The sequence below is a fragment of the Pelophylax lessonae genome, assembly GCF_965119305.1.
Source record: "Pelophylax lessonae genome assembly, chromosome: 13".
In the NCBI taxonomy this organism is placed as follows: domain Eukaryota; kingdom Metazoa; phylum Chordata; class Amphibia; order Anura; family Ranidae; genus Pelophylax; species Pelophylax lessonae.
The window spans coordinates 126,761,647-126,786,443 of record NC_138780.1 but is presented as its reverse complement, the minus strand read 5'-3'; the positions used below and the strand labels follow the sequence as shown (position 1 = coordinate 126,786,443).

The 24,797-nt window shown below is 44.4% G+C and overlaps 1 protein-coding gene across 1 annotated transcript in view; it reads left to right on the top strand.

The window, feature by feature from the left end:
* Nucleotides 1–24,797, top strand: part of COX16 (cytochrome c oxidase assembly factor COX16) — a 165,983-nt gene that overhangs the window by 77,803 nt on the left and 63,383 nt on the right. The window contains exon 3 of the mRNA XM_082275494.1: nt 606–671. Coding sequence (XP_082131620.1) covers nt 606–671 — 66 coding nt within the window. The remainder of the gene's footprint in view (nt 1–605; nt 672–24,797) is intronic.

The following is a 24,797-nucleotide window of genomic DNA, read 5'->3' as shown; positions in this document are numbered from 1 at the left end:
CGGTACATCCGGTATACCGGTACAGGATTCCCACACAGCCAGCATCTTGAGAGATTACATCTACCGTTAATACTCATACTTAGGTTACCTTGGAGATATTATACTCGGCGTATAAGACAACCCCCCATTTTTGGGCGATTTTTTTGAGGTTCAAAAGTAGTCTTATACGCCAGAAAATACAGTAATTACCGGTCCATCATCCACATACAGAAAGCGAAGGGACAATGTAATTTTAACAGTGTGTGTTTATTATCACTTTAATAACTGGTTGTGGACAGGGCCTTGACTTCTCTCCATGTCGAGAGAAAACCTGCCCTCTCCCAGCACTAGGCACTTCCACCAGTCATTTAGTTGTTAGATGCCATAGTATCTTATGTCCACTGAAGCTGAGGAAGTGACCGACTACTGAGCAAGAGAAACAGCTCTGTGAGTTCAACCTAATGTAGTGTAAAATTAAGTCTTTTTTTTATGTCTAATAAAATATTTGTAAAAAAAAAAGGATTGCAAACTTGGGTGTTTGTTGTACTGAAAATGGCTTCACTCTTTAAGCCTTCAAGTTATATATAGTTTTGAAAATATGAATTTAATTTCTATTTAAATTTCAGGTGGACCCAGCCATAGCTGACATGATTAAACAGAAGGAGAAGACTACCCTGGAATTGGAGTACGAGGTATGTAATAGTAGCAATTTACTGTGTGCCCCACAGAGAAATACTTGACTTTTCTCTTTCAGCCCCTCAGACCACAGGACGGGTGTGTTAAACACTGACTAAAATTAGACAAAACCCACCACATTCCGAGGACCGCAATCTGTCTACAGGAATTCAGAGTCTCTGTACTTGCTTTCTTTTCTCCCACATCTGGCCTGTGACTTAAGATAGAATAAAGTCATGGACCACCTGCACTGAGATGAGAGAGAGGGTGGGGGAAGCAGGGAATTCCTCGTTCAGTTCTGAGGATAATGTTGAGAGGAATAGGTTGGCTTCCAAGTCATATCTGTCCTTCGGAAAGTTTTTATAGCAGTCATGGTGATCCAGTGATTTCAGTGCTTTCTTAAATGTTATCTGAAGAAGAGCAGGCTAAATAACCATTGTTAACCACTTTACCACCGGAGGATTTTGCTTTCTTACGTCTGGGCAACTTTTTGCGTTTCGGCGCTGTGCGATCTTAACTGAGAATTGCGCGGTCGTGCGACGCCGTACCCAAACGAAATTTACGTCCTTTTTTTCCCACAAACAGAGCTTTCTTTTGGTGGTATTTGATCACCTTTGCGATTTTTACTTTTTGCGCTATAAACAAAAAAACAGCGTTTATTTTGAAAAAATAACAATATTTTTAACATTTTTTTTCCAAAAAAATGTAAAAATCAAATTTTTTTTACAATTTTTGGCCAATTTGTTTTCTGCTACATATGTTTGGTAAAAAAAAATCACAATAAGCGTATTTTAATTGGTTTGCGCAAAAGTTATTGCGTTTACTAACTAAGGGAAAGATTTCTGTAATTTTTGGTGTTTTTTTTTTTTAACGAGTAATGGCAGCGATCTGCGATTTTTTTTTTTTTTTGCGGGACTGCGACATTGTGGCGGACAGATCGGACACTTGACTGACATTTTTGACACTTTTGGGGGTACCAGTGAAATTACTGCAGTAATCAGTGCTATATATATGCACTGTTACTGTAAAAATGACACTGGCAGGGAAGGGGTTAATTTTATTGGAGAGGGAGGGGTTAATGTATGCCTAGTGCTTACTAACGTGTGTGGGGGGAGGTGACTGAGTGAGTCAGGGACAGATCGCATGTTCAGCTATGCTGAACCATGCTATCTGTCCCTGCCTGTCACTTAGGAGATCCGCCTGCTCTGTTTACACAAGCGGGCGGATTTCCACACTCCATTCCCCGACGATCGGGGAAGAGCAGCGGGCCTCCCCTGGCCCGACTCCCGCTGTGACTAAAAACAGCGGGAGCGCGCCTCTGGCGGCGCGCGAGCACCGCCTACAGGGGGAGGAGTCCAGCGACGTAGTACTATGTCGCTAGACGATAACGAGCCACATTGCTGCAGTAGCAGCAATGTGAGCAGACCTAAAGTGGTTAATTGATTTGATACAAATTGGGATTTTTTGCACACTTAGCTCCTTAAAGTATGGAGGCCATTGAAGTTAAGACTTGCAACTAAACTGCTGTGGGCACAACCGCAGCATGTATTGTATCCATCTGGTCATTAATGCTCTATGGCTAGCGTCATCCTCATTTTCAAAATAGTCCTTAAGAAAGTGCAGGCCAATTAGTTATTTGTTGTTAGCACAGTGCTCTGCATTTTTTGGAAAGGAGAGTTGCACAGAATGATGTGAAAAGAGGCTACAGACCACCTCTGAGACACTGTGAAAACCTTGCTGAATTTGCTTGCGGTGGGTAAATTATCTTTCGGATAAATGTAAATTGAGAGGAATTTCTAGCTCGGTAGCAGTGTTTTTCTGGATATCATTATGAGTTATTTTACCAGATATATGACCATAGCAGAATTGGTTATATTACAGATACAAATCTTAGTAGTAGTAGTAGTAAAACCAGGAACTTTCCGCCTCTCTCACTTGCAGGGAAGACCATCCAGCAGGAGTGTTGGCGTCTGGGCCCAAGGCAACAGATGGATGCAGCCTACTACATGATGCTCCACTCCTGCTCATGACCGCACCAGGGGCGCCTGCATCTCCCTTGTCTCTGCCCTGGACTCGGTGGGAGTTGCTAAGGAGATCAGAACTTCGGAAGCCACTGAGAGACAGGATATCACTTGTAAACACAGGAGCCGGGTTTCTGTGTTTGTAAGTGACAGTGGGGAGCGGGTAGCAGAGGGCCTGTGCCGGAAGTGGTGGGACGGAGTTATGTCACGTTCCAGCTGGAAGAAAGCCCTGGTCCTAGAACTTATTTAACGTAAAACTATAGGCAAAACTTGTTTTTTCACTTTGGATTAAATAAGGGACGGTTATAATCCCTGTAGGGTTTATTTTTTGCCATCTTTGTCCCTTTTGGGAGTTTTAACTTAATTTCCTGTCCCATAACCAAAACAGGAAGTGGGAAGAAATCCCTGGAAATTAAGGGAATCTCTTGGGGACCCCCAGGTCACCAGAACTAGTGTCCCCGATAGAAGATCTATGTGAAACAAAAGGGGACAGCGCTCAATATTATCTGTGCAATTCAATACATAAAAACACAAATCACAATAATAATTGATTATGGGTTGCCCCAAGTGATAAAACATAAAGTGACTGTGCAACTATAAATAAATACATACGAGTACAAATTATAGTCCTTAAAACTTGAACGTGCAAGTGCAATTGTGCAGCAAACAAATCAAAGTGATTGCAGTGCTTGGTGTTCAGAAAAATTGCATCCTTCATGCAAATGAGGGAAGAAAAGGAATTCGTCACCAGGTGCCCCACTCACTTACCAGATGACCCCTTGGGGTCTAGCTTTCAAAGAAGTCCCGGTATTCGGCCAGACTCTCGTCTCCCCGCACTCTTTAAAAAACTCGGGAGTTTCTCCACTGTGTGAGAAGGGCTGGTGTGGGTTCTGCTAGATACTTCACTCAAGCCATATACGATCAAGCCATAAGGAAACAGCGGAAGCTCATGGTGTAGTATGTATATTCTATATTTTAATTAAAAATGTAGCCACTTACATTCAGGTTTACAAGCTTGCAGTAGCGCCACAGCCGGTTTGCGTTCTGGCTGCGTTCCAGGGAACCGGAAGAGACGTAGGGCGTAGCATGGGACCCGACGCGTTTCGTCATCCAACATATGACGTCAGCAGGGATCACCTAGGAATAGAAGATCTATCCCTCAGTTACTTTTCTGGGGACAACCTAAAATTTGGATTTTCTTTTACTTTCAATTATGATGGTAAACAGGACAAAATGAAAGGGTGAATCTCCCTAATGGGGACACAGACAGCAATAAAAACCTGACAGATGTTCAAATCCATCTCCCCTCTATCTAAAACAAAAAAAAAGTTTTGCCTTTTAATCATTCTTTACGTATACATGATACGTTACAGTTTCTTGCCTCCTGCAGTTTATTCCCTTTGTGTATGATAGACATTTTCCTTATATTTCAATCGTGGTACGCGATTATTCTGTCCTGTTGATCAATGTGGGAGAGTCGCCAATGTTTGCGTGTGACAGGCTAATACCCATCTTGGCAGGACTTCCTCAATCTCTAGCTTTATTTAACTGGATTACACATTTATATGTTTATTTTTTATTGTTTAGATTTTGTTTTGTTTCTCATGCATGAGTATAAGCCAGGTGTAATGAGGGGATTACCTACAAACGTTTAGCCAGGTTTACATAGTGGAATCCGTGTTATAGTAGAGCTAAACCATAACTGGATGACATTATATTTCTAAAAAGCATTATGGGAAATTCAAAAACAGTCATAGGCCTCTTTCACACTTGTGCGACTTGTCCTGCGACTTGGGATGGCAAAGTCGCATGACAAGTTGTACTCCATGATTTCCAATGAGTACGGTTCATAGCTGTATGACTTCAAAGTAGTCCCTGCACTACTTTGGTCCGACTTTGATGCGTTTTGAGGTCCATAGACCTAGACATTGCTTCAAGTCCAGTCGAAATTGCAGCAAAATCTCGTGACTTTTAGTTTGCACAATTGTGAAAGGGGCCTTAACAGCACATTTCTAGTGGTAGTTTCCTTTAGAACTACCTGCACCTAATTCCGGCAAGCATTTGCGCCAGTTTTGGTGTCATTCCCACAAAGGCGGCAATTCCAGGTAGTTTTATGTAAAACCTGTCGTAGCTACTCTATGGCAGCAATAGATTTTAAAGAATTACCGCCAGTTCACAGATTCAGAAGCTGGTGGCAATAAGGTTAGCTCTGTACAGGCCAACCAGATATTTCTGTGCTGGGAAGGTGTCATGAACATAAGAGCTTCCCGCACAGTTCTGTATCCCTGGCCTCTTCAGCTGTCAGCATGGTGATTCCCTGGCTTGTGTAGTCCAATCCAATAGAAGAGCTACTGTAGTTCAGATTTCTGAAGAAGTTAATGCTGGTTCTGATAGAAAGTTGTCAGAACACACAGTGTATCACAGTTTGTGGTGTTTGGGGCTATGTAGCCACAGACCAATCAGGGTTCCCATGACCCGTGTCCAAAGCCAAAAGCACCTACAATGGGCATGTGAGCATCCGAGCTGGACCATGGAGAAATGGAAAAAGTGGCCTGGTCTTATACATTTAAGAATTGTTTAAAAGCAGAAGGTTTTTACTCTAATGCACTTTATGCATTAAGGTAATAAACGTTCTGTGTTCAGCTCCTCCCCACTCCACTCTACTTGATGTCGTCATTGCTGTTTGTTCTCTCTCTGCTTACTGGCCATTGGCTCCTGCTGCTGGTAATCACAGCCAGTAAGGGGGGCTCAGGGGTGGGTCCAAGCCAAACCGTGTGTGTCTGTGGAAACACAGAGCGCGACTCGGGAGTGAGCGTACATGAATGCTTTTAAAGCAAGCGGCTTGCTATGGACGCACGCAGCAGCGGGAGGAGCCAGGAGCGCCAGCAGGTGACCCCAAGAAAAGGGGGTTCGAGACTGCTCTGTGCAAAAACACTGCACAGAGCAGGTAAGTATACCGTGTTTGTTTTTTAGAAATGTACCTTTTACAATCACTTTAAGGAACACAACCAAAAAAAAAAAATCTTTTTTTTTTTTTTTTAAAAAGAAAACAGCCACAACCTGAATAGAAAAGCCTGTCCTCTTATGGCATGCTGCATAGAAAGGCCTTTCCACTTTGGGTGAAGGCAGTGATCTCTCTTATTAAAGATAAAAATTGCAACCAAAGCTGCTTTTTAATTTTTCCACTGCTGGGCTGCTTTTTATTTCTTTTAACTAGTGGACTGTTTAAAACAAAACTGTCCTTTTAAACTGTACTTAACCCCCCCCCCCATGTTTTTTCCCCCCGTTACTTGTATTAGTGAGTTCTCTTTAAAACGCATAGTCACCCACACAGCAAATCCAGGGTTATCCTGCTGCAATCCGCTGTTCAGCTGATATATCTAGGATCCAGCTCCACATTCCTAGTCAGTTAAATTTGTTTAATATGTCTACAATACCAGTATTTGCAAAAAAAAGGCCTCCCTGGGTGTCTATTGAAAGGTGCCTGTATCCCAACTCAGTATTACAAATATTTGTTTAAATACAGAAAATTGGGACTCTCCTGGCACCAAAAAATGGAGTCTACAATATTGATAAAAAATTTTTATATATTAGTATTTATCATTACAACATATCCATCAATAAAATCATGTAGGCCATATATTGCATGATATACATGAAGAAAAAGGAAACCATTTCCACTTTCAACCAAGACGTCCCTTCTGTTCTTATACTTAGCCAAACAAACATGTTGAATCATACACGACACTTGGACTATATTATCTCTTCATGGAAAAGATTCACTTCTTCAAGAAAATGGACGAAGATAGTCCTCAATGTACAGTAAAGTGCAAAAGTTTTAGACAGGTGTGAAAAAAATGCTGTAAATTAAGAACTTTTTTAGAAATAGAAGTTTTAGGCCCCTTTCACACAGGCAGTGCGCCCGGCAGACTCCATTTTTGCACAGCGGGGATCGATCCGTCGATCCCCGCTGAGCAGGCGGATGACAGCTCTGTCTCCGTTCTGTGTGCAGAGACGGAGCTGTCAGATCCCCGCTCTCCTCTATGGGAGATCGGATGAAAACGGACCGCCTGTCTGTTTTCATCCGATCTTTTCCAACCCGATCCTCCAGATGGATGGGAAATAGGGTTTCCATCTGTCCCGATTTCATGGACAGGATCGGATCTTATAGCAGTGGGTGTCAGCGGAAATGTCCACATAGAAGGCATGGAGCATCCGATCCGGTCCGCCTAAAAATTGACAGGCAGACTGGATCGGAAACAAGAAACACAAAGAAAGGTGCATCGACCTAGCGCATTATCCTCAATATGGGCTTTATTGTTAAAACATAAAAATGGCTACTCACAAGCAAAGGTATAAATCAATCACATCGGACTCAAACTCTTGAGTATCGAGAGTAGTCCATACGAATGTCCCTTGTCCTATTAGGATGACGGCTGACGCGTTTCAAGGCATACGCCTCTTCCTCAGAGCCCTCTGAGATACTCAAGATTTTGAGTCCGATGTGATTGATTTATACCTTTGCTTGGGAGTAGCCATTTTTATGTTTTAACAATAAAGCCCATATTGAGGATAATGCGCTAGGTCGATGCGCCTTTCTTTGCGTTTCTTGTTTGCAGTATTGTTGGACTGCCCCAGTCCTTTTAGGCAGCAGGATTCTAGCCATCCAAGACGCCATTTTGAAAGTCCCGTGGACAGAGCAGTCAAGGAGTCGGCTTTTCTGAGCGCAGGAGATAGGTGGTTTATCCACCTTGTTTTTGTTTGGAGCAGACTGGATCGGAAAGCCTGTGTGAAAGGGATCTTACTTTTTTTTTTTTATCAATTAACAAAATGGAGTAAATGAACAGAAGAGAACACTTTATAACAGTATACATTTAAAAGAAAAAAGAAGAAATTCAACCCATTACCATGGAATAAATGTTATACTGTATTGCATGCTGTTTATACTGTACATTTAGGAACAGACATATCTATCTATCTATCTATCTATCTATCTATCTATCTATCTATCTATCTATCTATCTATCTATCTATCTATCTATCTATCTATCTATCTATCTATCTATCTATCTATCTATCTATCTATCTATCTATCTATCTATCTATCTATCTATCTATCTATCTATCTACCTATCTACCTATCTACCTATCTACCTATCTACCTATCTACCTATCTACCTATCCATCTATCTATCTATCCATCCATCCTAATGTTTATTGGAGTGCACATTTTCTGTATTTGAGGGCTACATACTTCTTGGCCTTAAGGGGTGGAGTTGGGTATCTCATCTCTTTTGTATATGCACAGATGAACTTGTGTACAAAAATGCATTTTCTTGTCAGTGGACATTCCTCTCTTGCTCAAACTTCTTCATTTTTTCTGAGCATGCTGGCTGATGACATGCTGCTGCCTTGCATTACCATCTATTATCTCTGAAGAGGGAAAGCATACTGGCAGATGTGATGATCTGTCACCAACTCAGAGCCCAACTCCCTGAACCAGACGATATTTGTCACAGTTATTATGCGTTGTGGCACTGGTATGATTTATAACCTTTTCATCACACTCTGGTCAGTCTAGTAAGTTGCATGTGTTCATCAGTGTACTCATTTCGCTGTTGTTTTTCTCTGTGTCACCATTACCCCCTTGCTGTGAAATAATAAAATAATAGGGAAAAAAAGCTCCTGTCACAATGACTGTCTCACTGCATCATGTGCTGTTGTTTGTTGTCAGGATTGTTGCTAGAAGCTTATATTAGATCTTATTCAACTAGAGCGCTTTCACAAAGCCTTCGGCCTGCTATCCAGAGCTGCCACAAATGGTTTGTTACACACCTTTCCTGCTCAGCGGCAGCCTGCTGGTCTTAGCTGGGTCTTACTGGGTTGCTACACCATTATTGCATATGGGCTTGTTGTCTGAGTCACTTCCACTGTCCAGCGATTTATTTTTATGCAAAGAATTTTTTTGTGAAGAAAAACAGCAGTCTCCGTTCATTAAAATACTATAAAAGCTGCCTTGCTAAAGCGATTGACGTGCCCCTATTTCAAAAATAGTTTTAAGAAATGCACGACTGGGGCCTTAAACCCCGACTGAGTTTGTTCCTAACATCTCAATGCTTTTATTATCTTTCACCCAAGTGGTTTGCCTCTCCACTTTGATCATTTAACACCTTATGTCCTGTGGATTGTAAGTTCTTTGGATCTGGCCCTACTTGCCCATCTTGGAAAGAGCTTGATAGCGCAGATTGATTTGTCTGGTTTAAAGCTCAGGTTAGACGTGACAGGCAGCTCTTGGGTCAAAGTGGATCCTTGCGTATCATTAAATGAAGTGACTGTAAAGCGTGCCAAATCTGATATCCAAGGAAAGGCCAGATATACCGTATTTATTCGAGTATAACGCGCAAAATTTTCTTCCAAAAAAAGAAATCAAAGTTTGGGTGCGCGTTATAAACGAGGGGTGGGGTGGCAGTGGCGGCCGGTCCATTGAGGGTGCAGGCGAAATGTGAGTTCGCACTGCGCCTTTTCCGGGCTGCAGCCGCTCACTGTACGCGAGGGCGAAGGAAAAAAAAACGTCCCCTTGTCGCGTACAGTGGGCGGCCCGAACTGGGGGTGAGAATTCTTATTATCCGCTGTATGGTCGCCGCTTCATTTCCTCGCCTCGCCCACACGTTACGGTAAGCATTGCTTTTGTACAATTCAGTGTTTTGCGTACCGTAATTCAGTGTTCTTCATATTTTCACCCAATCATATTTTAATTGATATACTGGTACCCGATAGATGGCAACTCAGGGTATCAAGAGAAAACATTCTGCATATGACGCTTCATTCAATTCATTGTGTTTATACCAGTTTACGTTGTCAATAAATGATTTTTATCATGGCCGCACGTGTTCAACGTTTTTTTGTCAATTACAATGCTTGGTGTGAAACAAAATTTTATACCGATTTTTAATCGAAAATTAGGGGTGCGCGTTATACACATGTGCGCGTTATACTCGAATAAATACGGTAAAAAAAAAAGCCAAACTTTAATAAACCAGTCAGCATGTTTCAGGGGTGAATATGGTAGATGCTCCCGCATTTCAAGGGTTATTTGTGTTTGCTGCCAACCCTGAACTCCAAAATCTCTATTAATATTTAAAATAATTCATATAGTTAGTGCAATGTATTAAACTTGACTACCATGTTTGCCTGCACAGCTCAAGGGTTTTCGTAATACGTTCACCTATAACTGAAGGAGTATGGAGGTAAATAGGGAACCGGTGTATTCTTTTAACATTGGGACTTCACACAGTAATGAATTTCAAAAGCAACCTGTGAGGACAGAAATATGTAAGCTGTCATTGCTGAACTGGTTTTCAAGGATGCAGGAATTGGGACTGGCATATTGATCTTGGTTTTACGAACTAGTGAGCCACTAAACTGGAACAAGCATTCAGGATGGGAGTTCAGTGACCCATAGGCAGTAAAGCCAGAATAATGACAGAAAAAGAGCCTGTACCTATACAAAAAAGTAATTTGTGTTTTCTCCCAGTCCTGTTCCGACAGGTTTGCTTTAAAATGTCATTATATTAAAGAAATACTTCTAAAAACTGTGTTTAAACAAGACATGTAAAGAGAAATAAAAAACCATACAAATAAAAAAAAAAACCTCTAGTGCAAAAGGCAACCCTACATCCCTTTTTGGTTAAAAGCATTTGCTGTGTATTGAATCTCCATCTTTAACAGGCAACAGCAGGTTACAGAGTGTGCCCATTCTTCTTCATTGCAGCAGGTTTCCCTTCTCTTGCTGTATGTAAGAGCTCAGACACTGTTTTTCAAGTCCTGAACTGTATATCAGTTACTCTGCATTGCAAGGAAAGAAGATGAAAATGTTCACTGGCAGTATTGATGATTTTAGTTCTTTATTCCAAACCAATACCTTGCATTTTTGCTGGACTGGAGTCCTTTAAAGCAGTGGTTGCCAACCTTTTGGACCTCACAAACCACTAAAACTGACATCTTTGAATCCCGCAGACCACTAACCTGAATTTCACATGCCTTATACACAATGCTCTGGCTCTCTGCCCCCCTCCCCCTGGATCATACTGCTGCCTTATACACACAATGCTTTGGCTGTCTTCCCCCTGGACTCAGCATCTCACTGCTGCCTTAAACAGACTTCTTATTGGATCTCACCTCATTATCCAGCCCTGTGCTTAAGGTCTGTGCTCGTTCCCACAGTCTGTGGTCAGTGCTGCCATTAGATGTCCCCTCCTTCTTCACCTCCAGCTCTCTGCACTACTCCCGACGCCTCCCTCTGAGTTCACTATATCCGGAACTACAGAGGAGGCATCAGGTATCAATGCGTGCTGATAGCATTGACTGTCAACACGCATTGAGAACAACATTTGGTGGTATACATCCATTATAATGTTGATTCGCCGCCGAACTCCTGGGGACCACCAAAATTTTCACGCGGGCCTCAGACTACTAGTCGGCGACCACTGCTTTAAAAGATTTAGTGCACTGTCAGTAATGTGTGCTCATCTTTCCTTTGGCCTCACCCCCCCCTCCCCTCTCTCTCTCTCACACACACACACACACACACATACATACACACATACACACACACACACACACACACACACACACTCACACTCTTGTATTCTATTGACTTTTTTGTGACCATCTCCTGTGGCTGAATGCACTGTGTTTAAAAGTGCACTTATCTTTTAAGGTGTGCCCTTTGTCCTCTTCAAAGCTTGAAATTTACCCTGCTTAGTAGAGAAGACCTCCAGGAGTTTTCACTCATCCCAGAAAAACAAAACTTTCTAATGGGCAAGCAGTTATGCATAGCTGAGCACTTGTCTACCTTCTCACCCATCAACCTACCTTATGGCCATTAGGCGTGATGGATCGTCTAACTGGCTAATAGGGAATCACAAGTACCAGGAGTAGGGTGCATAGGTAAAAAATACAAGCTCTGGTCTACAGAACTGTTTGGAAATCAAGTAAAAATGGAAGCTTATCTGTTTTACAGGTAGGGAACTGGTATGCCAGTACATTTTGCCCAGGACACAGCATTGTTTTAAGTATAAAACAGCAAATAATATTCCCACCCATTTATTATTATTCTCTTTTTCAATTCCACAAATATTCTTTCTCTTACGTCCTCCGACAGTCGCCGCCTCTTCATATTCGTCACATATGGGGTATTAGACTTTGCTCCGAAGGAGTAGCTAGGCAACAGAATATGTTAACATTAAAGCTTTTAACATATCCCACCCTCAAGGGGTGGTCCCCTCAGTCAATACCCTCCTACTTCCTGCAACCATATCTCAGTTTTAATGTCTAGCTTGTCAGGAGTGGCTGGCTCTCTCTGTGCTGGGGCTTTGTGCCCCAGACTCTTTCTTCTTTTTTGATATTTTATTTGAGTTTTCTCTCTACCTTTACTTACCTGTTCTTTTTGTCAGCATTAGTTAGTTCTTCGGATGAAGAGGATCATGCGGGCTGGGTCTCGGGCTGATCCCCCTGGTCGCAGGTCGTGGGTCAGTGGCTTTCCAGTCCGCCATCGAGCGTTCAGCCAGGTAACGCTCCTGGCACAGTGAACGACCCATCCCTGTTCGGTGCAGGGATGCTTGGTGAGGTGGCTACCTCACTGGACGCTGTGCGGTTTCTTAACCCACGTTCGGTGCGTCTTGTATGCGACTCTCCCTGCCTCATGTGCAGCGGCTTGTTCGCCTGTGCGGGTCCCCCACACCACTATGAGGTAAGTGTATTTATGTGGGGACCTGTCTGTCTGGAGGGGTGTCAGTCTGGGACTGTGTAACCTGTCTCTATTCACACTGTTTGTCTCCCTATCTCTCGGCTGCATGCTGTGGGCTGCAGGGGGGGGGGGGGAGCTGTGTGACACTGTGTGTGTCAGCCTGGTCAGTGTGAAAAGCTGTGTGCTGTGGGGCATGTTTTTTTGGGCATGTTTGGGCATATACAGCGATCGCTGCGGCGATCTGACATGTATTCTTATACAGGGATGTCATGTGTGCTTTACTGCACTGTGGAGCGGCGGTTTCGGCGCCAAACGGCGCCATTTTGCCTACACTCGCTCCGGCCGCATGTTTTACATGCATGGCGGCCATTTTCTTGTAGCCTCCATAGGCTTTCATAGAGCGCCCTGGCAGCATCACTTCCTCTTTCCAGGAACACCGATCGAGGCAGCGGCGAGGGTCTCCTCAGGTTTTATCCTTCTGTTCTTGCTATCCATTGCCTGTGTTCAGTTTGCATATTCCCTGTGGGGGTCTCATTGTGCTTGCGTGTGGTGCGGTGGGCTGCGCTTGCCGCGCTTGCTTAAAGGGGCAGTTAACCCTTTATTGTACAGCATTACAGGGGCAATGGATTCTCAGGAGGGCAAATTTCCTACCGCCTTGGTGGAAAGCCAGGGGACCGCTGTTTTCCCCCCCAGGGGGGGATTTAGCCACTATTGTGGCTGGCCTTGCTGCTCAGGTACAGATGCTGGTGGCTGCTCAATCTACTAAAAGGCCCAGAGTTGCTCTTTCCTCTGATTCTGAGGGTGAAGGTGATGGGGCTGTTATGGCGGGGGCCTCCTTATCGGGGTCCCGCTCCTCCCTAGATCTAGTGGGGTCCGAGGTGGAGGCTGAGGTTGAGGGGGTTGATAATTCTCCCCCTGGCTCGCCTGAAGAGCTTGCAATCATTGATGAGTTAATTGCTTCCATAAAGCAAACGCTGCGTTTGTAGGATGAAGTGTGTCCCCCCGCTGCCTTGGCGGCTTATGGGACGCAGAGAAAACGCAGGACGCCGCAGGTTTTTCCCTGCAATGATGATTTTCAGCGCGCTGTTAAGGAACAATGGCGCAATCTGCGCAAACCTTTTGCTGTACCAAGTAGATTTAAGCTGCGTTATCCTTTCTCCCCTTCCACTGATGAAAGGTGGTGTGTGCCTCCCCCAGTGGATCACGCAATTGCGGTTTTAAACAAAGCCACTGCGATTCCTGCAGAGGATTCCCCTGTGTTCCGTGATGCCACGGATAGGAGATTGGAGTCTCTTGCCCGTCATACTTATTCTGTTACGGGTTCTATGCTTAAAGCTCTGTTTGCTTCTCTCATGGCGGCCCAGGCGATCGCAAGTTGGACGCAGATGCTTAGGCGCGTCCTAGTGGCCGATTCGGCCTCGCCGGCGACCCTGGATATGGTGGATCAAATCCACCAGGGTGTCATGTATCTGTGTGATGCGGACCTGGACCTGGTTCCGTTGGCTGCACACGTGCACAGCGTGGCGGTGTTGTCTCGCCGCCTGGTTTGGTTAAAATGTTGGTCGGTGGACCAGTCCTCAAGTAAGACCTTAGCCAATCTACCTTATGATGGGTCTCGCCTTTTTTGGGGAGTCCTTGGATGTGTTGATTAAGGGGATCACCGGGGGTAAGAGCACTCTCTTGCCCCATTTCCCCAAGGCTAAGGGGGCTTCTGGGAAGAAGCATGCTAATTTTCGGCCCCCTCAGGGGTCCTTTCGTGCCTTCCGGCCGCACTACAAGGGCAAGCCGTTCAAAGGTCAAGGCTCTCAGAAGAAGCCCTGGTCTGGGAAACAGAAGTCCGGTCAATCCGGATCTGCGGCCCATAACAGTTCGGCCTGAAGGGGCGCCCTCGCCCAGTTTTGGGGTGGGGGGACGCTTGCTCGGTTTTCTTCAGCCCTGGTTGGCCCGTGTGCGGGACAGATGGGTTCAGGAAATCGTTCGGTCTGGGTACAAGATCGAGTTCTCTCTCGGCCGGAGAGCAGATTTTTTCCCTCAAATCTTCAACTGTCTCCAGAGCGCTTGCGGGACCTGCACCTGGCGGTGTGGGACCTGAGGGCTCAGGGAGTGGTGGTTCCGGTGCCTCATCGGGACAGATTTCGGGGGTTTTATTCCAATCTGTTCACCGTGCCCAGAAAGGAGGGCAAGGTTCGTCCAATTCTGGACTTGAAGGCTCTGAACCGCTCTGTGCGGGTTCGCAAGTTCCGCATGGAATCCCTGCGGTCGGTGGTGGCTGCCCTGGTTCCGGGGGAATTCATGGCCTCCATCGATTTGAAGGATGCGTATCTTCACATCCCCATTTTCGAGGGTCACCAGAGGTTCCTTCGATTTGCCATTGCGGAGGATCACTACCAGTTCGTGGCGTTACCTTTTGGTCTCGCCTCGGCTCCGCGGGTCTTCACCAAGGTGCTTGCACCGGTTCTGGCATTATTGAGGGCCCAGGGCATTTCTGTCCTGGGGTATCTGGACGACATTCTGGTTCGGTCTGCGACCAGCCAGGGTCTGGAGAAGGACCTGTCTGTCACGATGCAAACTCTACAGGAGTTTGGTTGGGCGATAAATTTTCCAAAGTCGACACTGAGTCCGTCGGTTCGTCTTCCCTACCTGGGAATGATTCTGGACTCAGTGCAGGCGAAGGTTTTCCTGCCGGAAGACAAACTCAGAACTCTTCAGGAGGAAGTCAGGTCCCTCAGGGACGTTCCGCACTCGTCTCTGCGGACGTGCATGAGATGTCTGGGATTGATGGTCTCGGCCTTCGAGGCGATTCCCTTCGCCCAGTTTCACACGCGGGGTCTCCAGGCGGAGATCCTGTCCAGGTGGGACGGGCGGCCTCAATCTCTGGATCTTCAAATCTCGTTGAGTCATCGCACCAGAAGAAACCTTCTGTGGTGGCTCCAGTCCCCATTGGTGTCCGGGGGCAAGTCATTTCGTCCTGTCTCGTGGACGGTGATCACCACGGATGCCAGCCTGTCGGGCTGGGGTGGTGTTCTGGGCGTTCTGTCCGCCCAGGGAACTTGGTCGGAGGGGGAGTCTTCCCTTCCGATCAACATTCTGGAATTGCGTGCAATAAGTCTCTGTCTTCATCGCTGGACGGACCGGCTGCAGGGCTGCCCGGTTCGGGTGCAGACGGACAATGCCACGGCGGTGGCCTACATCAACCACCAAGGGGGCACCAAGAGTGCCCGAGCGGCCCGAGAAGTGGCCGACATTCTGTCTTGGGCCGAGACTCATGTCCCGGCGATAACGGCGGTTCACATTCCAGGAGTGGAGAACTGGCAGGCGGACTATCTGAGTCGCCAGACCCTGGATCAGGGGGAATGGTCTCTCCACCCGGCTGTCTTCCAGATGTTGTGCGCGAAGTGGGGTCTTCCAGATGTGGACCTGTTCGCGTCTCGTCTCAACAACAAGGTGAAAAGGTTCGTGGCAAGGATGCGCGACCCTCGGGCAGACGCGTCGGACGCGTTAGTGGCCCCGTGGCATCAGTACAGGCTGATGTATGCGTTTCCACCGATTCAGTTGCTGTCCAGGTTCCTTCGCAGGTTACACTCGGAACGCAGCACGGTGATTCTGGTGGCACCGGACTGGCCTCGCCGGTCCTGGTACGCAGACCTCGTGAATCTGGCGGTCGACGCCCCGTGGCGTCTGCCTCTTCGAGACGATCTACTGTCTCAAGGACCGATATACCATCCTGCTTTACAGTCTCTGGCTTTGACGGCCTGGCTGTTGAGACCGAGGTCCTAAAGGAGAAGGGTCTCTCCCAAGAGGTCGTTCATACTTTGATCAACGCGAGGAAGTCTTCCTCGGGGAAGGTTTATTACCGTACTTGGAAAGCCTATTTTGCCTGGTGTGAGTCCAGGGGGTTTTCACCCCGCACATACTCGGTTTCCCGAGTGCTGTCCTTCCTTCAAACAGGTGTCGATCAGCGTTTGGCGCTGGCTACGATCAAGGGTCAGGTATCTGCGCTGGCCGTTCTGTTTCAACGTCCCGTGGCCTCCAACTCCTTGGTTGGCACTTTTATTCAGGGTGTGCGGCATCTGGTTCCTCCTAGGAGGGATCCTTTGCCCCCTTGGGACTTGAATCTCGTTCTGTCTGTGTTGCAACGTGCTCCTTTTGAACAGATCAGGGAGATCTCGTTGTCTATGTTGTCCAAAAAGGTCGCCTTTTTGGTGGCGATCACTTCGGCTCGCAGAGTGTCGGAGCTAGCAGCTTTGTCCTGCAAGTCTCCGTATCTGGTTGTTCATTTGGATAAGGTGGTCTTGCGACCTAATCCTTCTTTTCTGCCGAAACGAGTTTCGGATTTCCATCTTAATGAGGATATTGTCTTGCCTTCGCTGTGCGCGAAGCCTAAACATCCTAAGGAGGTGAGATTACATTCTCTGGATGTGGTTCGGGCGATAAGGGTTTACCTTAAATCGACTGAGTCTTTTCGAAAGACGGACTCCTTGTTTGTTCTTCCTGAGGGTTCTCGGAAGGGCATGGCTGCGTCGGCCTCTACCATCGCAAAATGGATCAGGCAGACCATTGAACAGGCGTATGCCTTGCAGGGGAAGGTTCCCCCTGTGCCTGTGAAGGCGCACTCTACTAGATCTCTGAGTACGTCCTGGGCCTGTCGTCATGGGGCTTCTGTAGCCCAGGTGTGTAAGGCGGCGACCTGGTCGACCGTACACACTTTCACAAAATTCTACAAAGTAGATGTTCAGGCATCGGCGGATGCTTCCTTTGGCTGCAAGGTTCTTAGTGCGGCAATTCCCTAGGGTCCCTTGTTGGGGACCTCTGGCTGTTGGGATAAAGTTTTATCCCCTGGTTATTTGTCTTTTCCTGGGATGTTGCTCCTGTTGAGCAATTGTCTTTTACTATAGCCCAGCTGGTTTCCTTCCTTTGGTAAGGTTCCTTTCTTTGATGCGGAGACTGCGTTGCCTTTCGGCGCGGATGTGTTTCCCTCCCCTCATGTTTGCACTGCTTTGGGACGTCCCCATATGTGACGAATATGAAGAGGCGGCGACTGTCGGAGGACGTAAGAGAAAACTGAATTTTTGTAAAATCTTACCTGTAAAATTCCTTTCTCTGAGTCCTCCGACAGTCGCCGCCCCCGCCCCTCTTTTGGGGTTTGGTTGTATACTCTACTGCTATTCCACTAAAACTGAGATATGGTTGCAGGAAGTAGGAGGGTATTGACTGAGGGGACCACCCCTTGAGGGTGGGATATGTTAAAAGCTTTAATGTTAACATATTCTGTTGCCTAGCTACTCCTTCGGAGCAAAGTCTAATACCCCATATGTGACGAATATGAAGAGGCGGCGACTGTCGGAGGACTCAGAGAAAGGAATTTTACAGGTAAGATTTTACAAAAATTCAGTTTTTCTCTTTCGCAATGTACATCAATGGAAGCAGTCACTGGAAACCAATTGTGGTTTAATCTGAAAGCAAGGATGTTCGTGAATTAGAAAACCTTACATAAAGCAATACAACTAGCTGCTAAAGTAAGGGAAGGTTATTGTGTATATATAAGCAAAGTATAATAAATACATAAATGTTTGGCCAGCTGAGTGGCTGCAGATTATTTCTCATGTCATTGCCTTTTCCATGCCACTTACTGCCATGCCTTCAGATTTCATATTCTGAATGAGACTAAGCCAGGCATCAGTGACTATTTGGACGCAGAGGAATGGAACAAGTCTGCGGAACAAATCAGATCTCATCCTGGCTTTGTCCATGCCGTATGTTTTGTGATGATCTCTGTTTCCACAAATAGCATTTATTTCACACTTTTGAAGTAGTTAGTTTGTGCCATTTTCTTTGCATTTAAAGGGATAGTGAATTATAAAAAACAATTACATTTCTATTGTCCTCTTTTACAAAAACAAATATCCATTACTTCACAGATGTTTAAGAAATAAAAAAGCAAGAACAGATGAAAATGCAAGCTATTTATTTCTGTTCACGCTTCTTTGTCTTTACTTGTCATATTGACTGTATATAATACACTGCTAGGCATAAAGTGAAGTGCTCCCTTTAATTTACTGCCTTTGCGATGATTGGATAAGCTGCGTTTTCTTGAAATTTGGATAAGACCACAAAATAATGATTTTTGCACTTTATGTGCAAAAGTCAGTGGTTTTGGTTATTTTACAGGTGATCCCACCATTACAGTTTTTTGTACCCTACATGAACATTTAACTTAAAGATAAACTCCAGGCACTTATAGAAGAACCAAATTAAGGCAGCTTTGTGTTCATTAATGCATCATTGAATGTGTTTTCTTAGTCATATAGTACAGGATCTTCAATTATTAATTATGGGTTACATGTAGCTACTTTCAGGTGATTGGACACTGGAAAAAAAAAGGCCTAATCCCAGTTAGCCTTAGATATTTGCTTCTCTCCTTGGTTGATGTACACCTTCTCTCTACCAAGAAAAGCCTACCTCTTTTAAGGAGAGGTTTTTTTTTTTTTGTCTCAAAAAAATTTCTACAAAGATTTCTGGCTGTACTGTAGCTGCTGTGGCTCCTTCTTGCAGCTTTTGGATGGGTTGACTCGGCTGAGCCTTGGAAAATTATACCCAGACTCTGCCTGAATAAGATGTGAGGCCAGCCTGTAATGTTGCTTCAGGTGATGGATTCTGCATCGGCGGTCAATTTGTCATCAGGTGCATCGATTTGCGTTCGCTGCAGGTTGCTATACAGGTTCACGGCTGTAGATTTCCGGTCTGTCCCTGAAGACCATTACGGGAGAAGCCAGGTGAGGATCTGTCTCCTACCTTGCTAAAGCGAATATCTTACCTCACAGTACTGGATACAAGCTAAGTATGCAAAGACCCTACATTATATGCTTGTACCTTTTGGGTGCTTGGACACTGGCAAACATTTTAGGACATGCCCCCTGGGCATCTCTACTATACCACTACCCCACTTTGTGAGTTATTATGGGCCCCTTCAGTCTCCCTTCCTAACTCTATATCTCTGACCCCCCTCCTTCTGAGAAATTGGATGAGGATGAGATACCTGTGGCCAAGATTTCATTAAAGCTTAAGGATACCATTGCTCCCCCTTTTGAGTTTGTACACTCTTGTTTAGCGTTAGAGTAGCCTGAGTCTGCACACCCTCAGGTCCTCCACCATGGGTTCTCTAAAAGTACCCAAACCTATGAAGACCTTACCGGTCCGCTTGCTCCTAGGGCCTGTCCTGTATAGTGACTGGTTTCCCCCATAAAACTCTCTTAATCCAAAATGTTTTGCTCAGCAAAAAACAAACAAAATGTGTTTATATGTGTATGTAAATGTTGTGTTTATACGCATATGTTTGTATGTTACTTTTAATCTTGACCCCTAGTCCTGTATGATCAACAACCTTTTTCCAGTTACAGCGCCCTTGAAGAGTATTTTCAGTTTCGAGGCATCCTAGTCTAAGGCTTTGTTGACATCACTGCGTATCAGGGAATGTGTGCAAAACTGTGCGTGTTCCTGATACACATACACATGCGCTGCCCCATGCTTGGCAAACATGGTGTGTTTTCGGTGTGGCATGACTTAAAAAAAAAAAAAAGGGTTGGGAACTTCTTGCCCTGCATTTCTCAAGCTAGAGCAGCCCATTAAATTGGATAGGCATTCCTACAAGTAGCACGCAGCTGCACAGATGTGAACCACAGTTTTGTTCACATGTTAGGTTGAGGGCAGTAAAACTACACGGTTGAGCCATTTATACCAAACCATGGGGTTACAGGCTGCAAAAGCTTGTATCCCCAGTTCATCTCCACCGACTGTGAGACAATGGTTTTCCAGGGTGATTGATATACAAGAAGCGAAAGATCTTACAGTGGCCCTCAAGCACAGAATCTCACACCAGAACAATAAAAATGGTCCTACTGGAACTAATCCAAATATTCTTCCCGGTACTAAGCAATGTTTTAGACTGTCAGGATTTTGATGCACAGGCAGGAGCCTGTTACTGACATGAATCAGATCCAAGGGGGGAAAACCCAAAGTGACCATGATCCGTATTTAACCTCTTCCTAAGTATACATATACACTGCAATGGGTTACAGTTTTTCCTAACTCTGTACCCTCCCCTAACCTTTTTTTTTTTTCTCCCTTTCTCATTTTAAAGTTGAACACCCTTGGAATAAAGGCCGTGTTCCTACTCTGCTCCCAATCTATCCCCCTTCCTTCCCTTAAAGGATTCCATTAAAGTATTGGAGCATTTGCACGAGTACAAGTGCTCGTGCAAATGCTTCGTACCGGTACCAGTATTGGTGCAACGCTAAGACATACACATATAAACACACGCACACACACACACGTTCACACATATATATATATATATATGTACACACACACACACACAGCCTTTTAAAAAATTCCAGTACTTTACCTGCACTGCTGTGTACTTCACTGTAGGGGGAGGTAGAGAGCTCAGGATACAGCAAGACAACGCCCCCTACCACCGCTTTCCTGACTGCCAGTCACTGTCCTGATCGAGTTCCTGCTGTGCCGTTGGAGCTCGGTCTCATCTGAATTCCTTTCTCTACCAGGATGCCGCGGCACTCCTGACGGCCTCAGACGGCACCCCGGTTTAGAAAGGCGGGCCTAAACAACCATAAGGAAGGTTTGTCTTGGCAGCTTATGATGAACTGTTAGTTTGTAGGTATTTTCTACAACAGCGTTTGATACATGTTACATGAGGAAGGTTTTATAAACAGTCTGCAGTGTTTAAAATCAATCAGCAGTAATAATTTTCATATTTTAGTGTAAAATGTTGGAGGGATAATCTACACTGCTGGAGTTATTACAGTCAGAGATCAATTTGTTATCCATTACAGAGACTGTAAATTATACACGTTTTAAATATCTATATGGTTTTATTTTGAGGGCTTTCCGACTGGAGTAACTAATGCCCACAGTTTGAATCCTTTGTAGCTCCAAGATGTATAATTTTACCCATCTTGTTATTATGTCAACTTCTGTGACACAGAGTTTTCATCTCCGTCACATCTGCTCTCAATCTGTGTTTCTTTAAACCTTGTAATCGCATATGTTTATAGTAGTATGTGGCAGATTGCTATGTATTTATATTTCACTATATATATATATTTTTAAATCACTTTCAAGAAGCATATTACAGGCAGATGGTCCAGCACAACACACATTTGTATGGTATGTCTGACTACCAAATACACAGTAGAAGCTTGCCTTGCAGTCTTTGCAGGATTTCTTGCACAATCCTTTGTAGCTCCAAGATCTATAATTTTACCCATCTTGTTATTATGTCACAACCTTTGCATTTTCAGTTGTGTTTTTTCAAGTACAAGTCTATGTGTGCAGCTTTATAGTAACTGCTGATCTAAAGCTTTTGGAAGATGCACAGAAGCATAGAAGAGGCATCTGTCCTCTTAATTCCCTCTAAAAGTGAAAGTATGTAGTATATACAGTTTTAAATTAGAGGGGCAAAGGTTTAAAAGTAATATGAGGAAGTATTACTTTACTGAGAGAGTAGTGGATGCATGGAATAACCTTCCTGCAGAAGTGGTAGCTGCAAATACAGTGAAGGAGTTTAAGCATGCATGGGATAGGCATAAGGCTATCCTTCATATAAGATAGGGCCAGGGACTATTCATAGGATTCAGATATATTGGGCAGACTAGATGGGCCAAATGGTTCTTATCTGCAGACACATTCTATGTTTCTATATTTTCAGCAAGCACATGTTTTTAGTTGTTGCACTGTTTGGCTTTAAAGTGGTTGTAAAGACAGAAAAAAAAAACATGTCTACTTACCTGCTCTCTGCAATAGAATTGCAGAGAGCAGCTCTGATCCTCCTCTATTGGGGTCCCCCTTGGAGCTCCTGGCTTGCTGGTGCCCCCAATAGTAAGCCTGATTCCATGACGGCACCTGTGCGGACTCTCACGAGACCCGGTACTGCATCTATTGACACAGACAATGGGACTCCCCTGCTCCCTGCCAGTGGGTTCAGCTGCTGCTATCAATCTGCCCAGGGAGGAGGGACAAAGCCTGTAGAGCCACAGTGCTGGATCGCAATGAAGCTCAGGTAGATATAAGGGCAGGGCGTGAAGGGGGAGAAGGTTTTTTACCATTATTCATAGAATGCATTAAGGTAAAAAAAACCTTGAGGCTTTACAACCACTTTAAGTTTGTTTTTTGTTATGTGACTCTCACATTTGTTGTATGCTTTTTCTCTGATATTTTTAAGATGGTATTAAATATAGAGATTTCTACAAAAGAACCCTGTACACAGATTAGGTTAAATCACCAAGCTGCAAATACAAAATGAAAAAACACCTCAGTAATGCTACGTAAAATGTGCTGTGGTCCAGAAACACAAAAACTGAATAGTGCAAAAACTCTAAAAGCAATGTATATACAGTTGTGCTCATAAGTTTACATACCTTGGCAGAATTTGATTTCTTGGCCATTTTCCCGAGAATATCAAAACTTTTCTTTCACTCATGATTAGTGTTTGGCTGAAGCCATTTATTATTAATCAACTGTATTTACTCTTTTTAAATCATAATGACAACAAAAACTACCCAAATGACCCTGATCAAAAGTTTATATTCTCTGGTGATTTTGGCCTGATAACATGGACACAAGTTGAAACAAAGGGGTTTGAATGGCTATTATAGGTAACCATCCTCACCTGTGATCTGTTTTCTTGTAATTAGTGTGTGTATAAAAGGTCGATGAGTTTCTGGTAGGGATGCACCGATCCGATATTAGGATCGGATATCGGCGCTGATATGGCCATAATAGCTGGATCGGGGGATCGGTAAAATTAACAGATCCACGGGCCGATTCGGTTTTGCTCTTTACATAACTGTGAGGGAGCAGAGAACAGCTGTCAAAGAAAAAAAAAAAGAGCCTCCTGCAAATGCCTGTCAGTCTCCCAGTTAAGTAAACACAATGAATACAATGTATCTTTTCGTTCCGCCGGAGGAGAGAAGTTTAACCTCTTAAATGCACAATTGTTATAAGGTATCTGCCGATACCGATCCGGAATTATTATTTTGTTACAAGCTCACTAAACAGTACTTCCGGATCGGACTCGGCATCAGCGATTTCACAAAGCAAAAGATCGGGATCGGGACCAAAAAAGTCAGATCGGTGCATCCCTAGTTTCTGGACTCCTGACAGACCCTTGCATCTTTCATCCAGTGCTGCACTGACGTTTCTGGATTCAGAGTCATGGGGAAAAGCAAAAGAATTGTCAAAGGATCTGCGGGAAAAGGTAGTTGAACTGTATAAAACAGGAAAGGGATATAAAAAGATATCCAATGAATTGAGAATGCCAGTGTTCAAACTCTAATCAGGAAGTAGAAAATAAGGGGTTCTGTTGAAACCAAACCACGGTCAGGTAGACCAACTAAAATTTCAGCCACAACTGCCAGGAAAATTGTTTGGGATGCAAAGAAAAACCCTCAAATACCCTTCAGGTGAAATACAGAAGTAAGCCATTACTACGCAAATGCCACAAAGTATCCCACTTACAATACGCCAAACAGCACAGAGGCAAGCCTCAAACCTTCTGGCACAAAGTCATTTGGAGTGATGAGACCAAAATTTAGCTTTTTGGCCACAACCATAAATGTTACATTTGGAGAGGAGTCAACAAGGCCTATGATGAAAGGCACACCATTCCTACTGTGAAACACGGAGGTGGATCGCTGATGTTTTGGGGATGTGTGAGCTGCAAAGGCACAGGAAATTTGGTCAGAATTGATGGCAAGATAAATGCAGTATGTTATCAAAAATTACTGTAGGAAAATTTGTATTCATTGGCCCAGAAGCTGCGCATGGGACGTACTTGGACATTCCAACATGACAATGATCCTAAACACAAGGCCAAGTCGACCTGTCATTGGCTACAGCAGAATAAAGTGAAGGTTCTGGAGTGGTCTTCTCAGTTTTCTGACCTCAAGATCATTGAGCCACTCTGGGGAGATCTCAAATGTGCAGTTCATGCAAGACAACAGCCCAAGAATTTACATGCTTTTTGCCAGGAAGAATGGGAAGCTGTACCATCTGACAAGATAAAGAGCCTCATCCACAAATACCACAACAGACTTTACGCTGTCATTGATGTTAAAGGGGGCAATACACGGTATTAAGAACTGGGGTATGTAAACTTTTGATCAGGGTCATTTGGGTAGTTTCTTTTGTCATTATGATTTAAAAAGAGTAAATACAGTTGATTGATAAAAAAAAAAAAAATGGCTTCAGCCAAACGCTAAGCATGAGTGAAAGAAAAGTTTTTGTGTTATTCATATTCTTAACTGTATATTACATTAAAATGATAATGATAAAATACAAAACCTAAACACCAGTGCTTC